Source organism: Aspergillus nidulans, chromosome I (assembly GCF_000011425.1).
Source record: "Aspergillus nidulans FGSC A4 chromosome I".
Classification (NCBI taxonomy): domain Eukaryota; kingdom Fungi; phylum Ascomycota; class Eurotiomycetes; order Eurotiales; family Aspergillaceae; genus Aspergillus; species Aspergillus nidulans.
Window position 1 is genome coordinate 3,099,676 of NC_066257.1, and position 13,321 is coordinate 3,112,996.

A 13,321-nucleotide genomic window follows, 5' to 3' on the forward strand; every position below is an offset into this window, starting at 1 on the left:
CAAATTTGATTTGCCCTCCTCGCCGAGCCTAGGTCCCGTGACTCACCCAATATCAAGCCACTACGAGAAAAACTTCTTCAATCCAGTGGCAGAAGATGAGATGGGCAATCGTGGAAGGTGTATGACTGATTCCCCATTTGCCATGGTCACGGAAATGTCTGCAGCGGAGGGCTCTGCCGCCGCTGAGTCTCAGTCTAGGCCCAAGGGAAGTAACTCCAGCTTCCACTTTCATCAGGTCCCCGATAAGTGGCTGTCGCGCATCGCTAACTGGGGCGTCGAACTGCGCGGCGTTACTCCTGTCCCTATTGAGGAGCGAACTGACACGCGCTTCATCAATGTTTTCTTCGTCTGGTTCACGCTGAGCACAAACCTGCTACCGTACGTTTGCCATCGTGCTTTCTCAGACAATCGCTAACAGGAGGGCAGGATCATCACCGGCATGGTAGGGACATTCGTCATGGGCCTGTCCCTCCGGGACGCATCTCTGATCATCCTCTTCTTCAACATGCTGTGCACAATCCCACCGGCGTATTTCAGCACATTCGGGTCCCGAACGGGCCTGCGTCAGATGTTGCATGCCCGTTTCACGTTTGGGTATTATCTAGTCTCCATCATCGTTGCACTCAACTTGTGCACAATCGCTGGGTTTGGCGTCGTATCCTCTGTTCTGGGTGGATCCACTCTCGCCGCCGTATCGGGTGGGAGCATCGACGATACTGCGGGTATCGTGGTCATTGGGATCTGCGGTATGGTGGTGAGTTTTGGCGGGTACAAGTTCTTGCACCAATATGAGCGATACTGCTGGCTATTTGCGCTTGTTGCAATCGTCATTGCCACAGGTGTGGGCGGGAGTAAATTGTCGATGCAGGCGCCTACCGAGCCGCCGAGTGCGGCGACGGTGCTGAGCTTCGGAGGCGTCATTGCGGGGTTTCTTATCCCCTGGGCTGTAAGTGTCATATACTCTTTCCGGTATATCTTCTACTAACATAACCAGGGCATGGCCGCTGACTTCAGCGTCTACTGCACACCTTCAGTCTCGTCCACCCGCATCTTCGCCTACACCTACCTCGGCCTCTTCCTCCCGACAGTTCCGCTCATGGCTCTGGGCGCCGCAATCGGGTCGTCGACAAACTCTATATCATCCTGGTCAACGGGGTACACTCTATATGGTGTTGGAGGAGTCCTCGACGCCATGCTCTCGCCAGCTGGCGGTTTCGGCAAATTCGTCTCCGTCTTGCTCTCATTTTCACTGCTAGGCAATCTCGCCGCGTCGATGTACTCGATATCCCTTAACTTTCAGCTACTACTGCCATGGAAGCTCTGGAGAAGGGTCCCGAGATTCGTATGGTCGATTATCTATACTGGTGTTCTTATCCCGGTTTCCGTTGTTGCTGCGAAGTCATTCTTTACTAACCTGGAGAACTTCCTCTACGTTATTGCGTATTGGTCGGCGGGGTTCTTCTCTGTTGTGACGGTGGAGCATTTCGTTTTCCGGCAGGGTGCGTTTGACACGTACACCGCGGACCCCAGTGGCGACGGGAAAACCACCTGGGACAACCAGTCGAAGCTGCCAACTGGCCTCGCGGCGATTGGCGCGATGGCGCTTTCGTTTGGCCTGGTCATCCCGTGTATGGGGCAGGTGTGGTTCACTGGCCCACTTGCAAAGACAACGGGGGATATTGGGTTCGAGATTGCGCTTGTGCTTGCCGGAGCACTGTACGTGCCGTTGAGGTGGATGGAGAAGAGGCTCAGGGGAGTATGACTGCTACGAACGTTGTAGTTATTTTGAAAGATTTGTTTATTTATGTCTTGTTCATGATGCGTTATGAAATACTTGGGAATGCCCAGCTTACTGTTTATACCAGACCTTATCTACGCGGAGTCGATTGATATAGTCAATAGCATAGCCACCGGTTTGAAGAACTTTTGAATCTTTGTCACCATCCTCCACAGAGATAAGATTATTCATACTGTTTCATCTGTTCTGAGTAAGCTCTTCTGGGCATCAACCAGAAATAAAGAGAACTGGTCCTTATCGTCAAAGACAGGACTTTTTTTTATAAATGAAAAAAGGAATTTTCGTTGGCATCGGTGAACTCTCATCTTTATCGAGATATGAAATTAATAAGAACTCTTTGGAAGAAATAACAGTGCATAACTCAGCCGGTCCAGGTCTACCTTCTAGTACACTTCCTAGTGCTGGTCGTTGAAAATTATAAAACACAGTTTATTATAGTTTATTGCATCAAATTATGTCCCTTTATATTTTTGTTTTAATGTATATATATATTTGCTTTACCGAGCTCACACTTATTCTACCTATCTTACTGCAATTCCGGTCTCACCATTTGAACACAACGACCAGCATCAGGAAGTGTCCGGTTGTGGTCAAGGTGTAGATCACTTGCAGCCCGGTGCCAAATAAGAAGTGACGTCAAACTCCCCATTACCCTTGAGCATGACGCAGATATGAGTATGCAGTCCATGGCACTTACTCAAATCCCTGCCACCGGCTAAACCTTCCAGAACTCGTGTATAGGCATTGCAGAACGCACCCCGTCCTTGCGCCCTCATCCAATTTGTCAGACCAGTCGCGACAGCCTGATCATTCATTTGTGCCTTGCGAATGGGGATGTAAAACTTGATATCAGGAAGGGAGGCGCCAGGGGCGATGTCGAAGTAGTATTGGTAACCAGCGACGAAGGCGGGCCGTTGATTCGCCATGTCGGAGGATTCAGCTAGGTCCTGCACAGTTGGGGACAAGACCTGCTCTGGGAAGGGGATATCGGCATCGTCGGGAAGATCAGGCGGGAAGGGCATGATGGCTTTAACAAGTTCGTGGATTGCGCGGAGCTTCGACTCCAGAGTCACGGTCGATAGGCGGCCGCCCAGGGTTAGAACTTCGCGGATCGAGTTATAGCTTGTCCGGGGCGTGGCGAAGTATAATTTGAGTCGGGAAGAGCACGGGATGATGTTGTCAACGGCCAGCATGAAAGGGCTCAGGTGCGGCCCTTCCGGGCTGTTGTTCAAAAACTCGGTCACGGCATCAAGGGCACAACTCGGTCCGAGGGCTGCAATGGCTGAGTGGTAATCTGACAAGGGGGCGAATCCTTGCTGTCCGAGCTTCCGCGGGCTCATATACGTCTTGGTCGTGATGCCATTGCGGCCGAATTCGAAGCAAACCAACATGGTGGAGCGGAGGGGCATCCCCGTTTCGCTCTCGGATTCCTTTATGTACTTGAGCTTGTCATGATCATAGAATGTAGAGAGGAAGTGGCTAGCCCAGGACACATCTAGTCGGGGCAGTATTTCGGCGAGACGGTGGAGTAACTCCAGAGAAGGGGCCTGGTTGAGAGGGTCAACCCGGGTGCCGCTGAGCTCGTTTATGGGCTCAATTGTGAGGCGCACATCCGGCCCGCTGGTAGCTGTATCCCATTTCCAAGAGTATTCAAGGGGGATGCCAACATCTGAGACGAGAGACCTCCACTTAAAGTTGCCATCTGCGTCGGGTTTGGGGCCGAGATAGGGGACCTGCGCGGTTAGAGAGTGCTTGGTGCCAGCCAGGGAACGACTTGGGACTCACGACCCAGTGGTAGTGGAAGAGGAGAGTCTCAAACTGCTTCTCGATGGAATAGTCGGCCGCCTCCAGCATCAGAGCCAGCTGCGGGCTGGTGAGCTTCCACCAGTGTGTATGACTGTGATCTAGAGACGGTTCCAACTTGGACACGATATCCAGGACCTTGAGCTTTGGCGAGTCGTTCTCTTTAGTGGCAGCGGAACTGTGTTTCAACATCTTGGAGGTACTTTTCAGATTCTAAGAGGTATGTTGATCTTCAAGATACGAATCGGCTACCAGCATACTTATGCTCCCGTACGCAGGCCTCGGGGTCGCCCAGCGACGATTCCAATTCCACCCAAAGTACGTTACCTGGAACTGTACTACAATCATCAACTGATTGGCATCCATGGGGCTATGAATCTGGCTTTCTGTGCGGTTTACAATCGAGCGGGTGGGTTTGAGATCCCTCCTCGGACACCGATTCTGTCCCTCCCGAAAGAAGCATCCAGGCTCTGCAGACGGACTGCAAAAGTTCTGACAGGCTGACACATTGATTGGATGACGGGGGCGGTCGTGCTACTGATTTCTATGTGTTTGCAGAGGGAAAGAAAAGAAAGGACAAACATGGCTGCTTTACCGGGTCATCAGCCCCTCTGTGACCGAGAAACGGTTCCCACAGCAGGTAGCCGTAAGATGAGTAGTCCCTTTAGCACGCCTGCAGGGATTCCTGGATCTGCCGGCCCGCCTTGTCCGTTGCCTGGGATCTGGACGAAGTCCGGGGGATGCTTGTCAAGATCTTGTGGTACTATCGGTATGGTACAGAAATCAGTGGCGGTTGCACAGCCGTGGCTTGTAGGTGACAGCTCGGGCATCAGAATGAGCAGATCCCGTACTGATCGGGCAGGAATCTAGGGGACGACTCGTCGGCGATGGTAGAATGCTATGCCGATAACTCCGTGGAGATGTCGCTCATGACGAAGCAATGATAGTCATTTTTCTGTTCCACGGCGGTCGATTCCTCATTCTCCGCGAGAGCCTGCTGGAGATGTGATGAGCAGGGGTAGTTCATGAAGAGCTGTGCCCTAACCCTGGTCGGTCTCCACGACTACCGTTGCCTCCTAGGTGCATTGCCCAAAAAGGCGACACCAATGCTCCATTCGTTTATGGCAGATTATGATCGTGTTGACACAACTGCGCCCGCAATATATCGCTAGTATGGTTCACTAGTGATGTTCTCATTGTAAGGTCGCATGGTATAACCACCTGCTAGGCCACACAGCATGGCCACATAGTATGGTTCACAGTATGGTCATAGTATGGTAGGTAAGCACGATACCAACAATACTTGTGACAACCTGCCACCACTGTTTATCCCTTCAGCCGGACTCGACTTCGTCCGGTCAATGTTGGAGAGCGACGATCTCGGGTTATAAACGGGTGACAGTTGATTAAGACCCCGAACAAGTTCGTGAGAATCCTGCAGACTACTCCGCAGTAAGGCTTGATCTGCATGTTTAGTACGGAGTTATGAAAACTAATGAAAATCATTCCATGTGCAGTCAAGGCCTTGACAAAAATTAAGGTCCACGAACCTCTGGAGGCCCTTGGAGGTCTTGGAGATCCACCCGTGGACACGCAGGCCGTTCGCCGTAACTGAGGCACGACAAAACAAAAGGAGAGCGTCCAGTGGAGTGGCGTGGGCGCGTAGCTGGGCTAAAGAACAGCGCGAATGACTTCCCCACGCACTCTGACAGGCCAATTGCATGCAAGACTGGACCCCTCTGGACTGGAGACCGTAGAGCGCGGCCAATGGAGCCAAGCAGTGGCCCAGATAGCGCAGGATCGGCCAGTGAAAAGGAGTCAATCACAGCTGCCGAGGAAGCCCGACAATCTGCTTGTGCGGGGGAATTGAATCCCTGGGAAACCTGATGCACACTGGCCCCATTAATATCACGAAAGTGGTCTGAAACTTTCACACTACACTCTCCTGGCGGGTACCTACGGCATGGTCGTGGAATGATGAACGGATCCAGCACGGGGACTCTGACCCCGGCCCAGGCTGCGCGACTGCATCAGCTCTGGATGCTGCTGCTGCACTTGGCCGAAGCCTCGTCGCTGGGCGCCCTCGAGCAGTTTGTGCGCGTCAACAGCCTGGACCCAACCGGCGCGATTTCAACGCCGTCGCTGAGCCGCCGCAATTCCCTCTTTGCAAGAAGCGAGACCGCTCGCAGTCGTCGCTCCTACGAGAAACGAGCGTCCGTGGCGTCGACCTCGCTTCCGTATCACCATGTCCGTCTCCTCCAGACGTTTGGCGATGCCGGCTTCACAGCGGCGCAGATCCGCAATGTCCGCCACGTCCTCAAGCTCATGTCGCCCGAAGACGTCCGGTTTGGGATTCTGACCGCGGCAAAACACGAGAATCCAGATACGTTTGTGCTTCGATTCCTGCGGGCGGCCAAGTGGGATGTGAACCAGGCCGTGGTGCAGTTGCTGGGTGCGATCGTCTGGCGGCTGAAGGAGATGCAGGTGGATAACGTCCTGCTGCCCCGAGGGGAGGCGTTCGCCGCCGCCAGCGAGACGGACGTTTCGAACCCGGCCAGAGCAGAAGACGCTCGAGCGTTCATGAAGCAGCTCCGGATCGGCAAGGGGTTTGTGCACGGCGTCGACCGGTCGAGCCGACCGGTCCTCATTATCCGGATACGCCTTCATCGCCCAGGGGACCAGAGCGAGGCGGCTCTCAGTCAGTTCATCACGCACCTCATCGAGTCGGCCCGGTTGGTGCTGTCGCCGCCAGTCGAAACTGCAGTAGGTCCCTCCCCGTTGTTCCAGTTCCGGCTGACAAGGCCAGACAGTGATTTTCGACCTGACGGGGTTCTCGCTCGCAAACATGGTACGTTCGATCCACAGGCAAGTTTCTCGCTAACAGGTCCAGGACTACTCCGCCGTCAAGTTCATTATCCGCTGTGTCGAGGTCTACTATCCCATGAGCGTCGGCCTCATCCTGATCCATAACGCGCCCCGAATCTTCAACGGTTTGTGGCTCTCGTTGCTTCCGGCTGTCTCTTAGAGACGAGACTAACAGGAGCAGGTGCTTGGAAGATTATCAAGCCCTGGATTGACCCGAGGCTGGTTGAGAGGATCCACTTCACTCGCTCTGTGGAAGACCTGGAGAAATTTATGGACCGCGACCAAATCATCACCGAACTCGGCGGCGACGAGGATTGGGAATATGAGTATATCGAGCCTGAGCCAGACGAGAACCAAGCTATGGATGACTTGGCTGCCCGGGATACCCTGCTCGCAGAGCGGCAGTCTCTCGGGGAGGACTTCATTGCGGCTACCTCGCGCTGGGTCTCTGCAGCCCAGACTGGAGATCCAGTACAGATTGACGAGGCCACCGCACACCGCGAGGAGATCATTGAGCAAATCCGGCTGAATTACTGGAATCTAGACCCGTATGTCCGAGCCCGCAATAACCTGGATCGGACCGGAGTGATCCAGGAGGGCGGCTTTGTCGAGATGTACCCCATATCCCAACCCCAGACTCCGTTGGCCGTGATCCAGACGGCAAAGGTGCTGCAGGTCGAACATGTTCGAGGGAGGGTCAAGGTCGTCAATGTCTGATGAGTTTTGATGCGATATGATTCATGCCCTTCGTCATTGTATTTACTACTCACTTCTTGTATTTTACCCACCGAAGATATCCAAGACCGTTAATGAGGCTGGCCCATTGAGCAAATTGAGAATCTGACTTTGGCGACCTGTCGTTTCCTAAGTGATCTTGATCATCGTCAAGCACACCTATGGGATCAGTGAGAAACATGCTAGTCCTGACGGATACACAAAACAGCAGGCAATGAAGGAATCAATAGATATTCTATCTGAAGACCTATTATTTTCCTATCTTTTTCCTCTCAATTCTATTATTTTATTCTTTCCATTTACGCTTATTCCATTTTTATTTTTGTTCCCATTATTTGGGATTGGGGTAGAGTGGTGAAATTGACAGAGCCCACGCTATCAACTATCTCCGTACATCTACTTAGATCCTGGCTAAGTGTATACCAAAAATAGTTAAACAACACTTGGCTCAACATGGAAGTGCCAAATGAAATCCGAAACTAGAAATTGGAGTCGAGTCGCCAACCATTCGAGCTTGGTCCAAAGGAGGCCAATGCCATGTCAAGCACTCGAGACCAGCTTAGCAGAAACTGACTCCACGACGCAAAGCAGAGTTTGATCCTATTAGGCGTCATGATTTCCTCCCAGCAACAGGTCCCTGACTCGCCCGTAGGAAGGGTGAATGAATCTTCAGATCATGAAGAACTTCGCAGGTACCGGAGAGGGGCTGCCCTTTTACGAAAATACAGTGTCTCTCCATCGTGCCTAGTACCATGGTACCAGGCGAGCGCCAGAGCCCCAGCAACAGTTAAAAGAGGCAGGAATATATAAGGAATGAAGACGAATTCAGTCCCTGACCGCAGAGAGGGCAGCTTTCAGACATGTAAAGTGACTCACTCTCGACAATGGCCGAGCCTGTGCTGTACAAGCTTCGACACTGCTGGCCGCAGCTCCGAAGTCAGAGGAACATGGCCTACGCGCAGTGCTGCTTTTTTTTCTTTCAGTTCTGGATGCTACTCGTTGTAACCGGAAATCAAGAGCGGTCTTTGTATTGGAGGCAGGATATCTGTAATGGTAGCTAGCGACTTTCTGAGAGTAACCCCTCCTCCATCGTTGACTGGAATTCTGAATCGGCTAAACAGCTATATTTGAACTGTGTACACAAGATAGAGGGATCCAGACTTACAATTAAGCGGCTGCTAGGGAAGATTTGTGCCAGGTATGTTGCCTAGCAGGATCGACCCGTTGCTTTACACACATAGACAACGCAATCATTTCAAGGAAAAAAAAAAAAAAATCAAATTGACGAAAAGATCCGTAATAGAAAGAGTTATGAAGGTCATTAAGCCATAAGACAGCAGTATAAGAGAGTGTAACTGGTCAGGGAGAAGTCCTCACTGGAACAATTCGTACGGTTAGTGTTTCCGAGAGATGTGACGGCCACCTACGGGTACAGTACGAAAGGCAGGATAGGGCAGAAAAGGTATTTTCTGAACGTTCGCACGCGTTCTCGGTAAATATTATTCACACACCAGGTATCTATGAAATTACGAAGTTCGAAGGGGAAGACTGTCGAAACACTATAGGCAACATGTCTGTACCTATACCGCCCGTACTCGGAGTGGGGTAATACAGGAGACTGATTAACTCTGAATGAACTGAGCCATAGCTAGTAGTTCCTAGCAATATAACGACGATCTGAAGAGTATGAATCTCGTGATTGGATTCAGAGCTAGAACTTTGTCACAATCTCCTAAATGAATATCGCCAAATCTGGACGGAATAAACCAATCCAACTCTCACACCAGAATATGTTGAACCGAACCGTAGTCCATCACCAACGTCACCACTATCATCATCACTATTTATTCCCTAAGGCTTTCCAGTGGTATAGCAGACTTTGAACCTCCAATGCTCGAAGCATATCTGCAGCTCTCCATCAGGACTTACATCACTCTCGTCCCTGGTCTCGGTGGTGGCAGGGGCCGGATTCACGAGATTCTGACGCTTGGCCAGGCCTGGATCTGAGCGCGGTGCATAGGCAGAAGCAAATGCCTGCTGCAGGGCATTGACGGCCTCAACTGGCAGAGTGACAAGTGCGCCGTTTACGGTGATTGCAGCATCGGAAGGCGAAGGCTGAGAAGGGTAGGCGAGGGAGCAGGTGGCGAGGACCAGAACAGAGGTAACGACGGACGAGATATCGAAGCGCATAGTGAAGGTAAGGTCGAAGGGCAGTGATCTTCAGTAGGTCCACTTTCAGGTCCAAGAAAGAAGATGATAGCAATCGTTGACGGCAGGACAGAAAGGCGTGAGGTAGGAATGAAATACCAGAGGGTCAGGATCGAAGGAGATTTTATCAACGTGAAACATATATCTGAGCCGTAATACTCATCTTGGGACGAAGCAGGTGCGCACTATGGCATAATATACGATAATGCACGGGACTGATATCCGTATATAGCGCACTGAGATTACCTGTTGCATAGCCTGCGCCGGAGTTATATTTGAGCGTCCTGCCTCTTCACCACTCTCAGAACCCACCATTCCGAGCTAGCGACAGTTAGAGCCGAGTATATCTAACAATGCGGATGCTGATATCATAAAATGGAGGAGAACAATGTTTCTACAGAGTACAAGGTTTGACGAAGACGGTGGTTGGCTGGAACCCCTGGAAGTCATGTATAGCGTCGTCACCTAGAAACGCGGCGCAGGGAGAGAAAGACAGAGAGAGAATTAACTTTTCTTGGGTGAGTCAGGGTCAATATTAGGTTGTACGGGCTCAACTCATGCGTAATCCTAGAATAGTTCGAGACTTTGGCTGCTATATCCGATGATAGGCTAAATGCATTACGAGGTCTAGAAGGAAGGATTTTGTTGACAGCAGAGAGATACCATTTGTACACCTCCATTACTAAGTATAATAAAAAGTAATAACAGAATAGACAGCCTTGAAAAGAAATGCTAGGTCAGCCCGTTAGTAATTCAAAAAGTAGAGGAACCGTTATGAAGAGAAAAAACAACTTCAAAATCTGTGCCAAGATACTGAAATATGCCGCTCAACTCAACTTTAGACAATTCTTCAATCTAAAAAAGCAAAATCAACCGTACCCCGTCGACCTAGACAGGAGCTGGAGGCGGGGGGATCTCGATAGCAGGCCGGGCAGGCGCAGGTGGGGGTGGAGGGGGTGGAGGCTGAACCGCCATAGCAGCAGGTGCCGGAAGCCCGTTGACAGAGATGATAGCAGCCTGAGCAGGTCCAACAATCTTCGATCCAGCAGCATGTGCACCGGCATTCAAAGTCAAATCCTTGTTCCTCAAGTTGGGATGACATTCGCAGGCCGCCCACTTAAAAGCTGCGTCGCCAGGGCAAGGAACCTCCTCAAACTCCACCACGACGTTGTCACCGAAAACGCCGGCGCCGCCCATGATGTCGAAATGGTATGCGTAGCCGTGGGGGTTTAGCTGACCGGGATTCGGGCACCAGCGCTCGTTGCCCTTGAACGGGCACAGATTCGTGACCATGACGACGATAGACTTTCCTTGTTCGCCGCCAGCGCCGCAGGTCTCGCATGTCGATACACCGGTAGATGTCAGTCTGTAGCATTTGCCGCATCCATTGCCGCACCAGTGGGTTGCGTCATTAGGGCCGCTGTCGAAAAGGGCTTGGTTTGCGGCGGCTGTGTAGACTTTGTTCGCGATGCCGTAAGACCAGTCATAGGTGCCTATCTTATTCCCACAGCCGCAGGCACCTTGCAGACCGTCGCTGTAGTGCTGTCGGGTGTCAGTGCGAGGCGAGAGTAAAAACGAGCGTGCTGGGATCTTACAGTTGTGGTAGCCAGGGCAGCTAGAGCTGGCGCCACCAGTGTTGCAACAGAGGCTACGAAGGCAGAAAAGGTACAATGCATTTTTCGTATACTGAAAGCTCAGCAGCACTGGAAGGCTGCAATGAACGAATGTGACCCGATAAGGTGGAGTAGACGAAAGCAAGAGTAGATGTATGGAGTAAAGTGCTGTAAGCGGGGAACAAGTAACAGCGTGGAATAAAAGACATTAGGCCAGTGTAAATAGGTCTCCAACAACCTTGAGTCATACAGTAAGTTCTCAACGGCAGGGCAGGAACATACCTCCGGTGCGGTCTTGTAATCCGCGTTGAGTCACTGAGTCTATCTGGTATACGCTGCATGCTGGTTCGCTGGATTCAGGATTGCTGGAGCATGGCTTGTGCACATGAGCACACGAGGCCACGTTATGAGCCTTTCAGCTTTACCATTGAGATGATATTGCAGAAAGCAAGTGCACAACTGGCGTAGGGGAGAGCGAAGATGCCCAGTCTGCAGGCTCATAGACAACGTCACATCTAGCCCAGCCAATTTTCCGGTCAATGCCCTGACAAATTCCAGTCTTTAATGCATCGAACACGGTGCTGTGAAAAAGCTTTACCGTGGAACAATGATCTAGGCTTTAACGTGGTTGGTGAAATTGGGACGTCTTAGACAGCGGTTCCCAAGCTCTTTTCTACACCGGCAGTCTCATGCAATAGGAGCGGAAATGCCAGAATGTATAGTATACACGGTGAATGTCGACAGAAATGCCCTGAGGCTGGGCCGTTCGGCGTAGAAATTCGCGTAACTGGGAGGTCTCGTGGCGGATGCGAGGTGGACACTCTAGAGTAGAAAGTTCAGCACAAAGGGTGCGAGGAACAAGGTTACTGCCGGATGAGCAATGATTAAGCCAAGAAGACTGTTGCCCAGAAGGGTTGAATAATTCATCAGCCAACGTGGGAGAGTACCAAGTATAGGTTATCATTATAATGAGATAGCGGCGTCGAACCAGTGTACGTAGTGAATACGCTTCGTCACGGCGTTGGGAATGCTACGAACGCTAGACTGCGCGGTCTCAAGCCCAAATGATGTCGACGCAAGCTTGAATTATATGTCAGCGCTTATAGCAGCTGAGGCGTGACAGGCCTCTGGAAGGATATGGTAGAATGCCGCGATAGTGCACAAGCCTGAAAGACGAAATGTAGAAACGAACAGGTCAACCTAAATTAATAAGAGAACATCTGCAAGAGAAGCAAGCATTATGGGGACTGAAGCAATAAGCAATGAAGTAGTGGAAGCATAATTGAAGCAACTGCCAACACTGATAATGGGGCTAACCATCTAAAGCGGGATAAACTTCCCCGTTGCTACGCCTCATCCAGGGCGTCCGCGCAGAGCGAGCATGGGTCTATCAACCGTGCACCGCTTGATGTGTACTTTTGTCGCGCAAAGCTGTTTGGCCAGCGCTTGAATAGGGTTCGGGCTTGTATCCGAACCCTGGTGGTTACCGCCGAGGACGCAATTCCAGGGAACAGGGGTGTTTATCTTTCAGGGATCACGAAGCTGCCTTGGGGCTTCAGGAGTGAAAGCTGGATCTTGGCAGCTATTCGAAAAGCCCGAAAAGCCTAGAAATGAGCCGGGAATATTGCAAATGAAATCCTTGCATATGGCGCTTAGCGTTTCTTGATCGTATGGACCAAAGATTTGTCAACTTGCAGACAACCTTTTCGTCACGAATGAATCCAAAGCACTTGGCAGCGGGCCTCGGAAGGTATTGGTGCTTAGACGGTATTGGAGAATTTCTGGTGATCAACGGGGAGATCCTTCAGCGCACAGAGAACTAGTAGGTGGGACCGGGGATACGAGTCTCTACAAATCAACTTGAGGACGCTCTGGCGGACCTTCCTAGCGGAACCTTATCATGGTGTCAAACTTGTCAGCGCGTCAGCTCCCGTTAACTTTCAGCAAGGGGGTACTGGCCCGGAGTAGAGCGGTTGAGTATAGGCACTTCTGCGCTCGGATGCAGTGATGCAGAGACCAATGTTTCAATGGCAAATACCCGCCACCTCAGAACCTTCAAAAAAGAAAAAAAAAGAGAAAAAAAAAGAAAAAATTTTCCCAGAGGAATGGGATGGATTCATGGGGCTTGTTCTAGATAACGAGATCGGTATAACAGGTGCTCAGGTAGGACAGAATTATGGCAGACTCGGCTATGCTGACTCGAAAGTCATTGCGCCGGTTTGACAGCCAATCTTCAGCTTGATGGAGAATGTATCCAGGCGATCATATGGTCAACGGAGTATATTTCAAAGCAGCCTGC

The 13,321-nt window shown here is 51.2% G+C and overlaps 5 protein-coding genes across 5 annotated transcripts, besides 1 other annotated feature; 2 read left to right on the forward strand and 3 right to left on the reverse strand.

Moving 5' to 3' along the window:
• Positions 1-13,321: part of a sequence feature (contig 1.112 1..353724(1)) that runs on past both edges of the window.
• Positions 98-1,890, forward strand: ANIA_06783 (purine-cytosine permease family protein; the record flags this gene model as incomplete). The annotated part of the gene is made up of 4 exons (XM_659295.2): positions 98-378; positions 427-946; positions 995-1,716; positions 1,866-1,890. Exons 1-4 carry the CDS (start codon positions 101-103, stop codon positions 1,888-1,890), a joined length of 1,545 nt encoding a protein of 514 aa, XP_664387.2. The 5' UTR covers positions 98-100.
• ANIA_06784 (protein xptA) lies at positions 2,401-3,793 on the reverse strand (the record flags this gene model as incomplete). The annotated part of the gene is made up of 2 exons (XM_659296.1): positions 2,401-3,531; positions 3,584-3,793. 2 exons carry the CDS (start codon positions 3,791-3,793, stop codon positions 2,401-2,403), a joined length of 1,341 nt encoding a protein of 446 aa, XP_664388.1.
• On the forward strand, positions 5,579-7,183 carry ANIA_06785 (CRAL-TRIO domain-containing protein; the record flags this gene model as incomplete). Its single annotated transcript, XM_659297.1, has 2 exons — positions 5,579-6,449; positions 6,642-7,183. 2 exons carry the CDS (start codon positions 5,579-5,581, stop codon positions 7,181-7,183), a joined length of 1,413 nt encoding a protein of 470 aa, XP_664389.1.
• Positions 9,053-9,391, reverse strand: ANIA_11527 (uncharacterized protein; the record flags this gene model as incomplete). The annotated part of the gene is made up of 2 exons (XM_050611114.1): positions 9,053-9,058; positions 9,131-9,391. The coding sequence occupies 2 exons, from the start codon at positions 9,389-9,391 to the stop codon at positions 9,053-9,055; spliced, it is 267 nt and encodes an 88-aa protein (XP_050467169.1).
• Positions 10,298-11,363, reverse strand: ANIA_06786 (putative endoglucanase; the record flags this gene model as incomplete). Its single annotated transcript, XM_659298.1, has 3 exons — positions 10,298-10,929; positions 11,005-11,057; positions 11,305-11,363. The coding sequence occupies 3 exons, from the start codon at positions 11,361-11,363 to the stop codon at positions 10,298-10,300; spliced, it is 744 nt and encodes a 247-aa protein (XP_664390.1).